Genomic DNA, 18,364 nt, shown 5'->3' with positions numbered 1-18,364 from the left:
ACGCACATGCACACGCGCGCGCACACGCACACGCACGCGCACACGCACACGCACACGCACACACACACACACATTCAAACCCCTTCAAACCACCCATACAAAGGAAAAGTGTGTGTGTGTGTGTTATTTAAAATATTAAATAGGCTGCATTCCATCCCCCACAAGTATTTTTTGATTCAACCAACAAACAAACATAAATGAGTAAATAAACATGGCTCCTGTGTGGGATGCGGTCGAACAGACGTGTGTGTGTGTGTGTGTTGGGGTATGTTCAGGATGTATTGGGGGCATCTTTGTTGCGACTCATTGTCCAGATGGATGACTTGTACAGGGGAGTGTATTTATTTTGCGCAAGGTGACATCAGGAGATTTGTTATTCCCTACCGTTGCCGGGTTTTTCACATTGCTCCACATCCCCGGGATCATATTTCATCCCCACACCCCCAATCCCCAAACAGATTTATTTACGGGCTCTCTTCCTGTACACAGAAACCCCCTTCCAGCACATGCATGCACACCGCTACGACGTACAGGCGCATATGCATTATCAACAAGAGACGTATTCAAGTGCAGAGGACCACAAACACACATTTTCCCTGAAATCAACTGTGTGAACACACACGATACAAAAAGGCTTCTCTCTGCTGAAGTGTTGTCGATGATAATATTCAACAATAACACCATTATACCATTCGGTCCGGGCCCACTGTCTCTTCATGATGGGGTTTTAATCGCTCTCATATATTCAACAAAGCGAGGTGAGACAAAATAAGGAGCCAAAGGAAGGTGCAACTACACGATTTGCTAATAACACCAAAGGTTTATTATAAACATGGCAGGGAAGCAGCACCCCTGTTTTCTTTGAACATTTTAAAATTTCTAAATGGATTCCAGTGAACAAGGAAAGCAGGTTAGCATTGATTTTTGATGGGGGGGGGGGGGATGTTGAACCAGCCTGCTCTGCCTATTCTTATTAATTGTGTCTATTAGAAAGCACTGAAGCTCCAAAGTCTTTTTTCAGGCTAACTGATTTTTCCAGAAACTCCATATCTGTTATCACTGTGAATTATGCCGTTCGACTATCTTCCACATTTGTAGGGGCTAACAGCTGATGCTTATCAATTTTGAGAGATAAAGTGCACGAACGGACAAATGCTGTCAGTTAGCAGTTGGTGCTATTTACTTTATACTGGACGGACAGGCAGAAAAACAGAGAACAAGACAAAGGGGGGGGGGGGGAGATGGAGAAGAAAGATTAACGGAAATAACGGGAGAACAGGCAAGGAGGAAGGGTGCAAACAAAGAGTATAAGGCCCAATCGAAAACTATTCCTCACTCCGCTTTTCCAAGAGGAAACCCAGAGCTTCAGTCTCTTAATAAAGGGGGTGGGGGGGATGTGGTGAAGTGCCAGGCACTCTGCTTAGAAATGAATAACCTGGGGATACGTGTGTGTGTGTGGGTGTTGCACAGGAAGGAGGAGGATGTTAGGGGTTCCTCAGCCCAGGGTCGCTCCCTATCTGAGGGAGTAATAATTCAGAGTGCCAGTGTGGTGCTGTCGCCCCATTTATAACCATTTACGCAAGGGTGCACACGAAAAATACACGGACATGCACACAAGCATGTATGTACACACACACACACACACCAAGACAAATATAAGATTAATCAGACAGGAAAAAGAGCAGGAGGATGGACGTGGCAGGAGGTTGAGTTTATCCATTCAGCCTTAAAACAGACACACATGGGGAGTCGACTGACCGACAATCTCACTGACAGCTTCACCAACACAGAGGGTAGAGGAATAAAATGTTTTCATACACACGAGCACACTTTAAATGAACACACACGCTTCCCCCCCCAACTCCCATCCCCCCAATGAAACAGACCCTGTAATCATTCAACAGCAATATTGACAGACTATGAATATAAGGCATTAATTAAAAAATCATTAAAAAAAGTTAAAACATATTTTTACGAAATGAAATGAAGTGAAAATGCACATACCCTTTAAAAATCACCAACTGCACATAAATTCAACATAAATATTCATTTAATTTTTACGATAAAACGAATCTGAATGTTTAGGAAAAGCAGCAACATTGCAGAGCAAATTGTTTTTTTTTATATATATATATATTTGCAGACTTCAAACAGTTAAATGTGTCTGGGTGAGTCTGTGCACCAGAAAGAAGAAGAAGAATAAAAAGCTCCAGCCAGTAAATAAAACAACCATTACATTACGTGATGAGAGTGAACAAGAGTCCTGCGTAAACAGTGTTTGCCCTGTGGCTTTAGAGTAGGTCTGGGTGTGGTCCAGTGGTCAGAGAAATGGCCGGATGACCTGAACTCTGCTGAGTCATATCCCAGGTGAGGGATAGAGCTGCCTCCACTGGGCTCCGGGACGTGCACTTAACCTACAGTAATTACTGGAAACAACACCGAGAACACGGCAACATGGAAGTCATGGAAGTGGCTCAAAGATTTCAAATTGCTCCTGAGCCTCTTGAGGCACACTATATGAGGAAGCCTGCCAGGAGTCTAATGTGGATGCTTGACTTGATTTCTTCACATCCTGTGGATTTATCGGGCAGAACCCGATCACTCTGAAACAAACAAGTGAAACATAATGTTTCGCAAATACATTGTAAACCGTGCAATCTAAAGGAAGGTCATTGTTATACAACTGAGGGAATGCAATTGGGGGAAATCCCTGTTTTTTATGGATGATGAATTTATAAAACGAAGACACAATTACCTAACACTGACAGGAGAAAAAAGGGGAGGGCCAAAGCAGAGAGCACAAATAAGAAATTAAAAGTACAGTAGTGGATATAACAATGAAAAAAAAATGAGAATATAATAAATGGAGAACACAGGAAGAGGCGAGGGAAAGAGAATGGGAGTATTCTGTGAATGAGACTGAAATGGCTGCTAAGAATCATTAATCTTTTGGGGATCTGTGTCAGCGAACGGCAGCGACACAAAGAGCTCTCGGAGCAGCACAGAGAGCAGCTCAGTGACCCAAACCCAATTGGCTGAGAAAGGCCCACCAGGCTTTAATAGACTTTTGCTGATCCAACACTTGTTTGCTGGGAGCCACAAAGAGGCGATTGCAGGAGCTGACAGGGGCCTGCAGGCCCAGGGGCGCCACCCCTGGCCCATGATAAATGACCCGGGGTGGGCAGGGCCAGGGCCAGAGGAGAGAGGTGAGAGAGCCAAGAGGCGAGTGGGTCACCCAGCAGCGAGGGAGGGTGGACAGAGGTGGAGAAAGTAACAATCAGAGGGGCATATGGACGGCTGGCAAGTAGAGATGTTTGATAGGAGAGGAGAGGAGAGAAGAGGAGAGGAGAGGAGAGGAGAGGAGAGGAATGTGTTTTGAATGTCAACATTTTAAATAAAAAGCTTTATTACACAGAGCCATTCAGGGCCCATTAAAAGCCTTTCTTTACTCTTCGCCTAAAAACGCGCCACCGCTCAACTGGAGATGATTCATATTTTCCATAACATTATATGAACTGGAAATGTAATGTAAGAGAGAAATCCAGTCTGACAACGCCATGTAGATAATCAGAGAAGGCCATGGATAACAAAGGACGCTCGTCTGCACTGACATGACTCAAGACTCACAGAGACCGCAAATATTAAGCAAAGACACTTTTGTACAGGAAGCGTATATCAGGTCTCACAAAGACACACACAGGTGCATGGTCATCATCCGCAGTATATATTGTAAGTATATTTTTAGTATAACAATAAGAATTAGAAGTTAGCTGCGTGTTTCGTTACTTTTTCAGTAGCCTCTTATTGTCTTGGAAAATACAGATGGAATTTGTGGTTATGACCAGAGAATAAGGGCTTTAATTATGCCTTGCCTCGACTCTGATACTGGTTCCTGTGGTGTTGCCCACATTCTATGGTTACACGGTCCCAGTTTATGATGGGACCAAATGTTCTGCACAAGCCTCAGACAAAGAAACAACTGGAGGGAAGCCAAACTATTGTAAGTAAATAGCATTGCAATTTACATGAATGAAATGACCACAGCAAAAGGCGAGATTTGCTATTCCTTTTCTTCTGGGAACAAGCTGGTATACGGACATTTATTTGTTGTTGCATTTACAGGGTCAATCAGAGACAGTCAGAAAAGACACTCTGTTATTCACTGGTCTCGCATCATATCGTTATATTCTGCTTCTCTCTCATTTCAAAGACGGCCAAAGCTCTGGAGTTGGATCTGTCTTTATGGGGTTGGCACCAGAGAAAAAGACTGCGCGTCACTGATGATCCACGTCAAACTGGAGCAATGAGTAAAATGCGCCACCAGGGGCGCCCTGTCACAAGGAATAAGATCTAATTTTATACTGGGTAAATGGTGAGTTTAACTGCTGTGATAACACTGAAGAATTATGACTGTCAAGGTAAGGCCTAAGCATGCAGAGGGGGGTCTTTAAAAAAAGATAAACTATTGATGTTCCCTGTTAAATCGATTTTATTCTTCTCATATTAATGATATTGCCATAATTTGCACTTATCTCACCTCTTTATTTCCTGAAGATATATATATATATATATACGACGGTCATTTATCCCTGATGGGGATGTTAGCCTTCTTCAGAGACTGTGCGTCCGCCTGTTTACCCAGACGACACGTCTTAATAATACATGTTTTCACAGAGATAATCGATCAGTCTGAGTAAACAAGGACGCCTGCGTTGTAAACGGAGCGTTAAATTAAGTGATGTAAAATGTTTAATCTGAAAATGTTAAAGATAAGTGCAGGCTAAGGAAAACATGTCCACCCTCTAATTGTATTGCGCTACTGGCTTTATTTGTAATCCATGCAAAGCGCATCAGATTAATGAACGGAAACGCGCGTTTTCAGAGTGACCATGGCGCCGGCTTCTATACGCAAGTAGAAGGAAAAAGGTTTCTGAACGGGTTCTAGAAAATCTTAGGAGACTACATCTTGAAACGCAAAGATAAATCAGCAGCGATGGCTCTCTGGAAAAAAAGCGGCTGGAAGTTGAATTTGATATTTGCATGTGTCAGTCCTCCACATAACAGCTTGTTATACCAGCGCCATTCATGGATCACAGCTTATGGAACACTTCGGGCTTTGCGCGTCTCTTTTCTCCGTGACGCTCGTCCAGGGCAGCATCCGGGAGAAGCCGCTCCATCGTCTCTCCGTCCGCCGCTCGCTGCGTAAAAGGCCTCGCAACGCGCCCGCCGTCCGTTTCGTTCTGCAGCATTTGCAGGAACCGTCTGCGGGACCATTAGAGTTAATCATTACGCACGCCAAACGGTGAAAATAGAAGCAGCTGTTTACCTCAGAGTGAGACACAGAGTCTGTTTCTGACTGTGAAATGGGAGGAAAGTATATTCCTTATAGGTATCCTCATGGCGAAGTTCGCCCACATCCACGCGGTCTTGGCAAAGCAACAGGGGCCATGCGGGACGGCAGCTGGACGTGCGTCGATGGGTCCTGGCGCGCAATAGAAATCCATATTTGAGAGGCGCCCTCTTCTTCTAGCCGCTCCGTGGGCCTCCCGCGTGGAACCAGTTGGGCCTGTGAGAGATGCGAGCTGTGGGGAAGCTCTGCTGCCACTGCGAGCCTCCATGCCTCAATGTTAAAGGCAACATTTGGAGGTGATTTTATTTCTGTTATTCATTCCCAAAATCAGTAGGATGGGACTCTCATTAGGGGAGAACGAGCAAGCATCGACACTTTTTCCGCTGTCCAGAAGCACACGGATCACTTAATAGATCATTAACCACCGATATGCTGCTGACATGGACGCTTTTACATCTCGTCTCTCCATTACAGCCCGTTATTACCGCGGGGGGAGAGCCGCTGGCAGCCCTGCCTGGATCTATTAGACGGTGGACTCGGGCTATATTAGAGAGCATTACACAGCCCAATGGGGCCGCCGTCGGGCCGGCCTCGCCGGGAAGGGGGGCTGCAGCCCGGCACGCCACGCCACGGCACGCCACGGCTCGCTCGGGGCTGTTTCGAAGTTGGATCTGAGGATTGAAATGCGTCGGTGCTTCAGGGAATAGAGAGAAGACGACAGTAACTAGAACTACCTGCATGCGTTTGATTGCGCTCTAGTTGAATTAACCTTGGGTTGGTGCGCGGGGAGTGTGCGCGCCATGAGGCGATCTGAGGATGAAATAGGTCTAAAAGAAAGTCGGGATGTGGGAGATGTTCCGGATTAAATGACTGTCCTTGCTCAGATAAGATAAATAGTATATGGTGGATAAATAGGTTCGCAACAAATAGCAGTTTAATTGAATTAAAATGAAAACGGCATTTTAAAATGTAATTTCGATCAAAAGCAATGACGCAGGCGAATAAAGCTGTTATTATTATTATTATTATTATTATTATCATCATCAAATGTCTCTGCATCTTTCTAATTAATTCACGCTACCGGTAATTTAAAATGTATAATTCTTTGCTTTCATTAATTCTATTTTGGAACTTTATTTTGCCTCATATGTGATTGGTCGTGACACTTTTAGAAGCCAGCTGAAAAAAATATAGTGAAATCGGCCAAACTTTAACATGATTTGCATTTTAAAATTCTAAACCACGAAGATTCATGACGTCCTGGATCCGGAGTGAATCAGAGCTGCACACCTCAAACTGATTCAGAATTTAAACCGGACAAATAAGCCCTTCATTATCGGCTCTCATCTTTGGCAGCCTCATCCTACATCCAGCTTGATCAATAAGTTCTGGTCGCAGCTTTACTCAACCGTGTATATGAGGTGGAGGAGAAATGATAATCGATCCTTCAAATTGACTCATTTACAAGCAGTTTCTTTTTGCAGGGAAGCGAGACATTTGTTCGTCCGTACTTCTTTCGGCAGGTAATTAAAATTCAGATAAAATCAAAGACGTGCGCGTAACAGACTTTGACCAGACTACCTGTTAATGTCAGATACTTTTTTTTAATTATTATTATTTTTTTGTCATGGATGCAGGATTTTATATTTAAAATGAGCAATTAGTGCGGTGATAAAAAAAAAAAAAAGCTCAATAAATTAAAATCGAAGCGCTTCACCGGTTGAATCGGTGAATCGGTTCACGCGTTGTCCACGCAGGGGCAGCCTCGAGCCTCCTTTGCGCCGTTGCCCTGCCAAACGAACGGTCCGAGCCAAAGCCACGCAGGCTTTGAACAGTCAACTGAACTTTTACCAAGAACAATAAACGTTTCTCGTAATTATTCTAACACGGGGTTAAACAAACACGTGCACGTATGGCGTTGGACCCGTTTCACAAATAAGGCATTTTCAAGAAATCGATAAAGTCCGTGGCAAGAAAGTCACTAGTCAATACTCTGGGGTCAGAAGAAATACATACATAAATGTGTCATCATTCTCAGCCCAGTTTGAATCTCAAAGTCTGACTGGAAGCCAACTGACTGCGACACGGCAGCAGAATGTGTGTCCTGTTTGGGGAGGAAGGTCAACACTGAACTTTCACCTTTTGGCTAAATATTGGTGATCAATCAGATCGACTTCGATCTGCAGAATAAATCAGATGCTTGTGATTGAGACTGTTTACCTCCAGACAGACTGAATGATCATAATAATAATGATAACTTAATCGATTGATAATGAATCACTGGGTCGTGCACTTAAACCGATGGCATGCGCGTCGTGATGGTTCCTTAGAAAACAGATGAAAGGATTTTCACCCCAAAAAAAAGTTTTCCAAGGGAGTTCTGCGAAAGAACCAATATATTAGATATAATAACCCCCTTGATTGGTTATAGCGGGATATGAAACAGTCCTCAGAGGAGAGATGTGTGTTGCGTTGCGCCGGAGGTGCGCGCAATGCCCATGAAGTGAAGGCATTTCTCCGTCTCCTCCACCGTCCTGCCTCCTCCTGCTGCTTGTAGGGAAGTCGGTCAGCTGACTGTCTGTAGCTGTCAGGACTGTATCGTGCGCCCTCCTCTCCAGCGTCCTCCTCTCCTCCTCTTTTTTCAGCGCAGAGTCCCGCTCCCATTGGAGAGCTGCGCGCCACGGATCCAGCCTTTCGCATCGACGTCACGGTGCGCTATAAGGATAAAGCGCTGGCTGGCTCCGAGCGCAGTCTGCTGGATACCACAGCGTGGGAGGGAGCGAGAGAGGCGAGACTTTGAATCTCTGCGGTGCAGAGCTGGAAAAGCTGCTTCTCAGCAAAAAAAAAAAAAAAAAAAAAAAAGAACAAAATCATTTTCCTGGAGAAAAAGGGGGACTTACAAGCAAGAGCTGCGCCGCGGACTGCGCCCGTCTCAGCGTGCCGACGCGGTATTTGTTTTATTATTATTCATGCGCATCTTTTTGTGTGTGTGTGTGACTTCACTTCTCCTGAAGGGACTGAGGTTTCTACTTCTGCGTTGCGTTCTACCTCCTGGCTGGTCTCTGCCAGATTATCAGAAGTAGGCGATGACGCAAACCGTGCGCAGCGCATTAGTCTGAAAGTTTCTCTCCACTACTTTTTTTTTTTTTTTTTTTTTTTCATTTGCCTCCCCCCCCCCCCCCCCCCCCACCACCTCCACCAATCTCACGCTGTTTCGTGCTATACAGCAAGTCCGCGCGCAGCGGTGGAGGAGCCAAAAAAAGAACTATTGCATGAAACAAGAAAGGAGAGAAGAGACGCTGATTAAAACGTCACTTTTCGCCACACTCGCAGGGACGTTTGCGCGTCTGACAACAACATGAGCTCAGAGCTGAACATGGGCCCGGAGCTGCCCAGCAGCCCGCTGGCTCTGGAATACGTCAACGATTTTGACCTGATGAAGTTTGACGTGAAGAAGGAAGGCCTGGCCGGGCTCGATCGCATCGGGGTGCGCCACTGTACCCGCCTGCAGCCCCAAGGCTCGGTGTCCTCCACCCCCATCAGCACACCCTGCAGCTCGGTGCCTTCTTCTCCAAGCGTCAGCCCCACGGAGCAGAAGAGCCACCTGGAGGAGCTGTACTGGATGCCGAACAGCGGCTACCACCAGCAGATAGACCCGCAGACGCTGAGCCTGACCCCAGAGGACGCGGTGGAGGCCCTGATCGGAGCCACCGCGCACGGGCACCCTCCGCCTGCGCACGTCCAGCAGCAGCTGCAGCAGCAGCAGCAGCAGCAGCAAGGCGCCTTCGAGGGCTACAGGGGTCCGCATCACCACCACAGCCACCACGGCCACGGCCAGCAGCACCACCACCCTTACGCGGGGGGCATCCCGCACCACGCCGAGGAGCTGTCCGGTCACCCGGGCGGGCACAGCCACGCACACAGCCAGCACCACCACCACCACAGCCAGGACCCCGACAGCCCGTCCCCGGTGTCCCCGGACTCGCACCAGCCGCTCCATCACCACCACCGCCACCACCACCACCACCACCACGCGCACGGGCACCCGGGCCAGTCCGGGGGCGCGCTCAACGTGGAGGACCGCTTCTCCGACGACCAGCTGGTGTCCATGTCGGTGAGGGAGCTCAACAGACACCTGCGAGGCTTCACCAAGGACGAGGTGATCCGCCTGAAGCAGAAGAGGCGGACCCTCAAGAACCGGGGCTACGCGCAGTCCTGCCGCTTCAAGCGGGTGCAGCAGAAACACGTGCTGGAGAACGAGAAGACGCAGCTGATCGACCAGGTGGAGCAGCTGAAGGCAGAGATCGGCCGGCTGGCGAGGGAGCGGGACGCCTACAAACTGAAATGCGAGAAACTGACCGGCTCGGGGGGCAATGGCGGCTTCCGCGAGGCTGGCTCAACCAGCGACATCCCGTCATCTCCAGAGTTTTTCATGTGAGTTGTCAGAACATTTTCTTGTGACCCCCCCCCCCCCCACCACCAACTTTCCTTTATCCACAAATGACTGATGAAGAAACGATAATATTCCACACCTGTTCATGATTATACTAGTAATGACAACAATTATATTCATATTAGACGAATAATCATCAGATAGTATTCTCGTGTGTAATCATCTCTCCATCCACGCGTCGGGCTGCGACGCAGCGTGGAGCGCCGTGGAGCGACTCTGTAGATTAGTTGCTTGTAGCGCAGAGCCTTCTTCTTTCGCCTCTAGAGGCGGCTGATGAACTTTCATTTTATTTTTTTGATTTTATACCGCTTTGAAATAATCTGTAAATCACGTGGGGAGGGGTTGTCTCTCCACGATTATACCCAAACTCTGAGATTGTTGCGTAACAACAAGAAGGCCATGCAGCCTGCAGGAGACTCACAATCGACCAGTGATCAGATAAAAATCTCCACGAACAAGACTCCACTTTATGCAAATTTAACTTCTATTATCCCGTCACGCGCGAGGGGGGTGGGCGGGGGCATTATATGCAACATCTCATTGATTTTATTGCCTGCTTCTTGGTTATATTCGAATATATATTGAAACAAAAATAAAAAAAAACCTGCATTAAATATTAATCCTGCATGCTGGACATGTACGGTAATAATTTCTATTTTGTACTTTCATCTTCTCGTGTATATTAAGAGCATGTTGTTGATCTGCGGGGGGAGGGGGGGGGGGGGCAGCGGGGACGGATCAGCAGGACTGCCGGTGCAGTCGCGATCATTCGGTGTGGGTTTCTTTAGCTTGTAAATATTATGCAACCGCAAAACTGCACAAGATTGAGGAGGCTGGTTTTATCTTCTTTCTTTCTTTGTGTTGCGTTTTTATGCCATTCGTTTTGTATGGACTTGGTTAACTTTCTGAAGGGGGGGGGGGGGCATTGATTGAGAGAGGAGTGCATTTCTTGTTTTTGTTGCATTTAAATACAACAAACTTTGCGTGGCAAGTGCACTTTTGGAAGATTTCAACGTTTTCATTTTGAAGTTTGCGCGGACCTCCCTCCAGGAAGACATACTATGATATAATATTATAAAAATATTCGACACGGGGCCTATTTTTATTTGGGTGGGGGGGGGGGGGGGGGGGGGGGTTGCTTCGCCACGTGTTGATCCTGAGGAGATTAATCATTGGACCAAGATTGCGCACAAAAATGTCATTGCGCACGAAGGGGACGCTACGCTTTTGTAGTTTAACACACACGACGTGAGTTCGTGCTCTGCTATTTTAATTCGACGCGAGTTCTGCCTCTCCATAACTCTTTAACTGCCCCCCATCAAACCCAAGCTTCTCGCCTCATTTCGAATATTGGCCACCTGTTGCATTTGATCAGCGGCTGATGTTAATTATTGATTATTATTAGATAAAAGTGCAACAACTACCTATCAGGGGATTTATGGTGAGATTGTATTTAATTAACGCTAGAATTTGAATACAAACTTTGATCATTAACGCTCTTATGTTTTCCTGATTTTTTTTCTGCCGGTCAGTGAAAAAGGGGACTCAGGTCGTGCAAATTCTCAAAATGAAAACCACGTGTATGTTATGTAATACGTTTTTTTTGTGTCTATTTTATTATTATTATGATTCTGGTTCTGCTGGCCAGATGCATAGTTTAAGTTTTTATTTTAATGATTTTTAAATTAACAAAATGTCCGATCATATCGAATAAAAGCATGGTGCTTGCATTTGAAACTATTGTTGAAAAGTCACATGCATTTAACAATCTTTGGTTTGTTACTGATTCAACTGTGTTGAAATCGATTTGAAACTGCAGCAGCGGGTTGTTGTTTTGTTTTCATCTATACCATGTACTTTGCGATGATGCGGGGATCAATTTTACAATCCTGTTTATATAATTAATAGTTAAAACACTTAAATTTGAACTGTTCCATTCAGGCTGGTTTCTGTTTTGTCTTATTTCTTGGTTGTTTTGGAAGAAATTGTTTCCTATTTTGCTTATTAAAGTCATTGAAATGGCAAGAATTACCTCTCATACCCTTTTTCTATACCGACTGAGCCGAAGTTTTAAACACCATATTTAATAACCCTATATGTGATAGTTGAAGCTGGACAGCTCTCACAAGGATGTTTCTAGCCAGAATATAGAAACACACAGAGCCTATTATTTTGTGTTTTTAGAATCTCTTAATTCCGATCTATAAATTCCATTTATTATATTTTCAGACTTAAACACGAAAGGAGAAACTTTGGGTGAAAACACGGTGCAGGCCTTTCCTCATTAGATCACCGGGTGTGCTCGTTCCTCTGGAGCTGCAGGAAGATTCCCCGTGCGTGCGTGCGTGCGTGCTGCTGGGCTGGCCTCTTGCTGGCATGCTGACTCCTGCAGAAACCCCGCTGTCACGGGAGCGCGCTGTAAAATTAGATCTTTGACCTTGCAACACGCCGGAGAAGAGATGAAAACCTCAGATTTACATAAAGTGGCGAAACAATTTATGTTTTTCAGCATGCATGGGTTTGAATAAACTGAACGGCCCAATCTGACTGGCTGTTGGGCTCACGACCCTGTCGTCTAACGCGGTGAGCCAGACCTCAGCTTCAAAATAATCCGTCGTGCGTGCCTGTGGGTGTGATGGTTTTTGTGGTTAACATTAATCTAATTTATGATTGCCATGTGTCAACACACCAAGATTCTGTCTAATCTTTCCGCGTGCGTATATGCGCGCAAAAGATCAAAACCCGGGAGGGGGAGGGGGGGGGGGGCGTTTCTACTACAGGAGTAAAAGCATTTTCATCACTTTATATACAAATAGCAGACGTCTTCCGCCCGAATGGGTGGATAGGAACACAAGAGCAGGAGAAAGGAGTTGATCTGGTCCCGGTCTCGAGTTTCTGGTGTCAGAACATTATCTGCTCTGTGTCTGCACATTCTCAAGGACAAAACCGCTGGCCAGAGAATCAACCAATGGGACCCCTGGAAGAGAAGTCGAGTCTACACTCTCTCTCTCTCTCTCTGATGCCTGGGGCCATGAGTGCAGAAAAGGGCCTGTATTTACAGTTACAGCTAGGATAATACCCCAAAACAACTGCTCATTGGAAGGAGATTTTTTTTTTTTAATTAACCTTATTCAGATTTAACTTTCAGAGCTGCTTTTGCTTCTGCTCTTCTGTGAGAAAGGGATAGAGAGAGGAAGGTAGAGAGAGTGCACAATGGATGACCCCAGATTATGTGAATATGTACAGTTCTATAATGAATTCAGTGTGCATGTGGATGCACGCTGCACTTACATAACAAAGCAAACACACGTGAACAGTCGTTCTGATTACACTTATGGGGTCTGACTGAACAAGAGAGGTTTCTCTTCTCTTCTCTCCTCTTCTCTTCTTCATGATAAATCTCTAAAATCAATCAATTAATAATGAACCATTTAGGAAAAAGCGAATCCTAATAATGTATTGGCAAGCTGATTTATAAATCAATGCCCTCACATTGATCCACTAAGGTGTATTTGTGTCGTGCTTTGCTGCAATATTGCCAACTAATCATCTTGTATTAATTTTAAAGGCACTACTGCAAAGTGACAGCTTAAAGGCCGGAATTTGACTCGTATTAGAATGTGCTTTTTTTTGTTTGTTAGTGAGGTGTGATTGTTCACAGAGGAACAGAATTGTTTGAAACTAAAAGAAAGCAAAAGAGAGGGAATGTGAGAAAAGAGGAGAAGGGGCAAGCAGAGGAAAGAATCAGGCCAACCTCAGCAGAAGAGCCAAGGACACAGTGACCAGGCGACCTGTAATGATTTTAGTCTCCAATCACGCATTCACGCCCCCCCCACGGAGATCCTATCTGCATTCAGCGTGCTCTGCCAGCCTCCACCTATAGCTCAGCTCATCACATCAGCAGCGGCAGCGGCATCGAGCAGCCCAGACCCGGCAGTCCCAGAACCGGACCTGCTCCTCTTCATCACACCGGACACCAGGGAGTCTGCTTCTGCTGAGCGGTTGGAAGCTCTCAAGCTTTTCATCTGAGCCTTGCTACGGGTAATTTAACGCACATGACACGTGTTCTTTACATTCAGACCCATTCATCCATCCGTCTTCTAACCGCTTATCCGGAGTCGGGTCGGGTCAGACCTGAAATACAAAGAAATTATTTGAATATTGAATCATTTGTTAATTTTAGTTGATTTACTTCATTTTCACTTAAAACCGGCTGCTGTGCAGTTTGAGCTCTGCATTATTCTATCAAATTCATCACATACAGTTTAAATATTTAATCTATATTGTGCACAAACACACACACACACACACACACAAGCACACAAACAATCCACCTACTGCCTCACATGCAGCCCACTGACTTTCATTGGAAGTGACTTTGCTGCTACTCTAAATAACAATGATTTCCCAAGGAATTAAAGCAGGCTTTTCCCGAGAGACACACCCACACCCACACACGCACACACACACACTCGAGAGTGCATAACCCGTTACTAAGGGGGCTTTTCCGACTGTGTTCATGCTCTCCTACAAATGTATGCAAAATAAAAATAAGGGATGAACGACAAGCTGCTTCGGTTAGTCTCCAACGATTTGCATTTGAAGTTGTGCTGCCAGATTACCTTTGTCATTGACAATGACTGCTAACATTTTTACAAGGATTATTTTTCATGTATGTATCCATGGATTTCCGTCCGTCTGTTGGAGCCTCATAGTTTTCAGCACGCTGGAGCCGAGGCCTTATTCTTCTCTTCGTCTCCATCGCTGTCGTCCGTCTGTTCCTCAATCTGTCATCAAGTGTTCTTAGAAGTTTACATTCAGAAAAGCACAGACTTACACAGGTGACATCACTCCTTACACACTCTGGAACGAACCGGAACACACAGCTGACATAGATGTGGTCTAACGTCACAAAAGGCTAACTGTCCAGAGGTTTGCAGAGGAGCAGCGGCCGACGCTTTCAACCGGCCTCGTCCACCATGAAGCATAATTTTCACCTTCATGGTCACAACCAGTCAATGGTCTGCAGACGGATACCTATGGCCGTTGGCCACGGTGAGTCGATGAAAGTGGCTCAGGTGCACATCGCTGCTTCCCGGATGTGAAATCCAATCCCGTGTGGGATTGATCCAGGTCCAGCCTCTGTGGGGAAAAGGCCAGACAGAGACAATAAGACCAGACACCGAGTGGTCAATGATACATTTGAACCACCAGCCTCTAATTCAGAAAGGAGACTACAAAGCCGCCCCGTTACACTTTAGAGAAGGTGCACAGACCGGATGTCATCAGCACACACACGACAGGTGTTTTCTGATACTGACATAAGGAAGCATCTTTCATTCGAATACAACCGCTTCATTCCAACAAACTGTTATTGTGTTAGCTGGCCAAGGCAAAGCTAATTTAATCATGCACAAGATGTTATAGGTAGTGTAATCTGTAACACTAAACAAATTGATCACTTGGTTGTGAATGTAAACTCTGGATTTAGAAGGTGACTATAAAAATCAGCTTTTAAATTGGACAGGAGTTCACATCACAGCATTTAGTGGCGAGGAAGTATAAGACAATTCAGAGTGACAAAGAAATCCATACTTTAATACTTTAATAAATGTTGGAACTAACATTCAAACTACTGTTGAAATTATTACTCAGAGGCGCTGAAATGATCAATGTGATGCATCTAACCAGCTAGAGCTCCTGATCTCTCTACATTTCATGTTTATATTCTTCCAATGTGTCACTGAATATTGAATATACACGTACTTAATTTTCTTTTTTAGTAGAAATAATGTTTTCTTCAAACTCGCAGAATCAGTATTTCCTGAAATGGAAGGAACTGACAGAAAAACGCCTTAATTGGATTAACACACAACAATTATTTGGTTGAAACATCTCTAAATAAAAAAAACATCATGGCAGTCAATTAGCTCCATAGAATTCATGGGCCGCTGTGAATGAGCGTCGTCTCCACCGTGTGCACCGTGCTCTGTTGTTGCCCTAAGATGTGAAGTAAATAATTGAATGGATCCATTAATAAATAAAGTGCAGGGGGAGGGAAGAAGGGGAGGCGGATGAGCGATGGGAGAGACAGGTCACTCATCTTAGCAATCACCGCACAGGGAGTGGCACGACTGCAAACGCGCCGTCACTCCTCTCTCCGGCTCTGCTCCTTCTCTCCCTATAGGAGGTGTCTGGACATAAAAAGCATTAGCTGAGGTGAACTCTGACCCGGAGCTCGGATCCAACGGGACAAGGCGACTTCCTACAAAACAGGCAGAGGGAGGTAACTGTCGCCACAAGCCTACCTTTAGCCCACTCAAACTGTTTTCCAGTTAATTCCACTTCAAGGGTACTTTTCCTATACGTAATACCCTGCTATTTAATATCAAATCCTGCCAGGGGAGCTGTAACGAGAAGTGAATACGAAGTTGTGGTTTCGAACCGTGTAGAATTTTATGAGGATTCATTATCAGCTATTTGAAAAGCTGCTAAAGTTTCCCGGTGCTGAAAGTGTGTGTTTCCTGCTATAATAGGAGCTTCTTCTTTTTTTTTAGGGGACAATTGTTTTTTTTTTTTTGATGAATTTATCTTATAAGAACAATAGCATTATACCAGACTTCTGAATTCATTTCTGACAATCTCTCTTTGTGAAACACGTGAACCAAACTAACTGTAACATCAGAGTTGGAACCAAAGTAAAAAAAAAAAAAAATGCCCTGAAGCTCAACCACTGCCCTTACAAATTATTTCTCCCTACTAATTCTATACTAATGTTCACTCACTCTCTTGCTTTCTCTCCCATTTACCCCATTCTCCCATTTACTCTCGTGCCTCCTCTTGTTTTCTCTTCCTCCAGGCCTTTTCAGTTTACAGCCTGATCTCTATTTAGATTTCCTCATTTGGAGTTGCCACAACGTTCCCCGCTGCCAACATCTGTGAGTGGTTTGGAACTAAAGAGACACGATGGAAAACAAAAAAAATATCACAAAATAAAAAAAGCAGCACAGCGCTCTATACTACGAGAGCTAGATCGAGCAGAGGCTGTGAAAACTGCTGTGGGATCAGGAAGCGATGAGACAGACCGGGCCGAATGACATGATAAAACTGATATTGGAAGAAGATGAATCTCTGAAGCCTCTCATGCATTCACCTCTAAATGTAATACCTGTGTGCATACTGTGGTGAAGCTCGGATGGGCGGGTGCTTGTGGTGTGGAGTTCCTGACCCCCCTGCCCCCCAGTTTGGGGTTTACTGTGGATTGACCTCAATCACGTGTCAGGTTTTAGGCAGATTGGATTTAAACTGCAGCACTTTTAAAGAGATTATATTATTGTAGCAGATTAGGGGAAGTAGTTCTATTGAAGGGAGCTAATGAGAGGGTTGTCCCCTCCCGGTCTAATTCTGTGCTCGCTGTCCTGATGATAATACACACTACAATAGCATTACTGTGGCATTAGAGGCTGTAAAGCGTTGCGGCAGTGAGAGATACTTTGTTGACAATGCAGCGGAGGTCCAAGCCATTGTGTATTGCGTTGGCTACGCCGTTGAGTGGGAGCATGTGGCTGCCTTTCATACGGCATGGGCGAGGGAGAGAGGGGGGAGACTTTGTGCATACAGTAGGGTCTCATTAGGTAATGAGGATGATTATGCTGCATTAGGTGGTGGAATAGAGGCAACAGCCACAGGGCGGGAGGGGAGAGGGGAACATGTGCGTATGATTTGTGGCATAAGCGCATACCACTTAATTGACACAAGCTCTCTCTGTCTCTTCATGGGTGTAGAGCTGTCCTTTGCATGTCTGCTTGGCCTCTCTGTCCTTGACTCGGAGGGCAAAAAGACAGATGTTGTGCGACGGGGCAGGGTCGGGGACTGGAGAGAGTGTGGAAAGGTACTGGGCTGAAAGTTGGCTGCAGTCAGACAGGGCGAGTGGAATACTGGAAGTGTTTAAAATGCTTTGTAGGTCATTCCATTCGTTGCAACTGAAAGCAGAAGGTGATGGAAAGGTTTTGTCCGGGAGCTTCCACGGCAGATTGTTGAGTAATGATATGATTCCTCCGCAGCGGCAGTGGAGATAGGAGCAGCTCACCAGCGTTGAGGAGCAGCTGGCTGGATGGGTGAAAACAAGCTTCCCTTTGCATGGAGCTACCGTCTCTACTCCCCTTCTATATGTAGGCGGGTATTTTTACCCAGGATAAAGTGCTGACCCTGTCCCAGGTAATTACACCCCTGTTGGGCTTTGGCATAGACATGTCAGGACGGTGCTGGGTGCACCTTACACCCTAGCTACGAGTAAACCACACTTATCTCGCTATTTTCAAGCCAGTGTAGAGCCTCGCTCCACATGGCAGAAAGGGAGGAGGACATACCTGGGCAAAGCCAGGAAACCTTTCCTTTGGCAAGGGCCCAGTGAATTCCCCTCCTCCATCAAAGAACAAAAAAAAGACCCAAAAGATGTGAAACTATATTCCATATTTATGCAGAGGGAGTGAGGGGAAAAAACGTGTAAAATGCTGCCAGATTGAAGGATTCTGCAAATGTAGTGCCAGTATGTGGTACAT

General features: G+C 45.5%; 1 protein-coding gene across 1 annotated transcript; it reads left to right on the top strand.

Moving 5' to 3' along the window:
* The first annotated feature begins 8,693 nt into the window (after positions 1 to 8,693).
* On the top strand, positions 8,694 to 9,788 carry mafba (MAF bZIP transcription factor Ba). Its single transcript, XM_068747475.1, has one exon. The coding sequence runs from the start codon at positions 8,709 to 8,711 to the stop codon at positions 9,786 to 9,788; it is 1,080 nt and encodes a 359-aa protein (XP_068603576.1). The 5' UTR covers positions 8,694 to 8,708.
* The last annotated feature ends 8,576 nt before the right edge of the window (positions 9,789 to 18,364 follow it).

This window comes from Brachionichthys hirsutus, chromosome 2, assembly GCF_040956055.1.
Source record: "Brachionichthys hirsutus isolate HB-005 chromosome 2, CSIRO-AGI_Bhir_v1, whole genome shotgun sequence".
In the NCBI taxonomy this organism is placed as follows: Eukaryota; Metazoa; Chordata; class Actinopteri; order Lophiiformes; family Brachionichthyidae; genus Brachionichthys; species Brachionichthys hirsutus.
Note: the sequence above shows the minus strand (reverse complement) of the source record. Positions and strands in the feature narration are given on the sequence as shown.

What these genes read in the sequence shown, in the direction of transcription:
- mafba (XM_068747475.1), top strand. Translation starts at nt 8,709, where the DNA reads ATGAGCTCAGAGCTGAACATGGGCCCGGAGCTGCCCAGCAGCCCGCTG.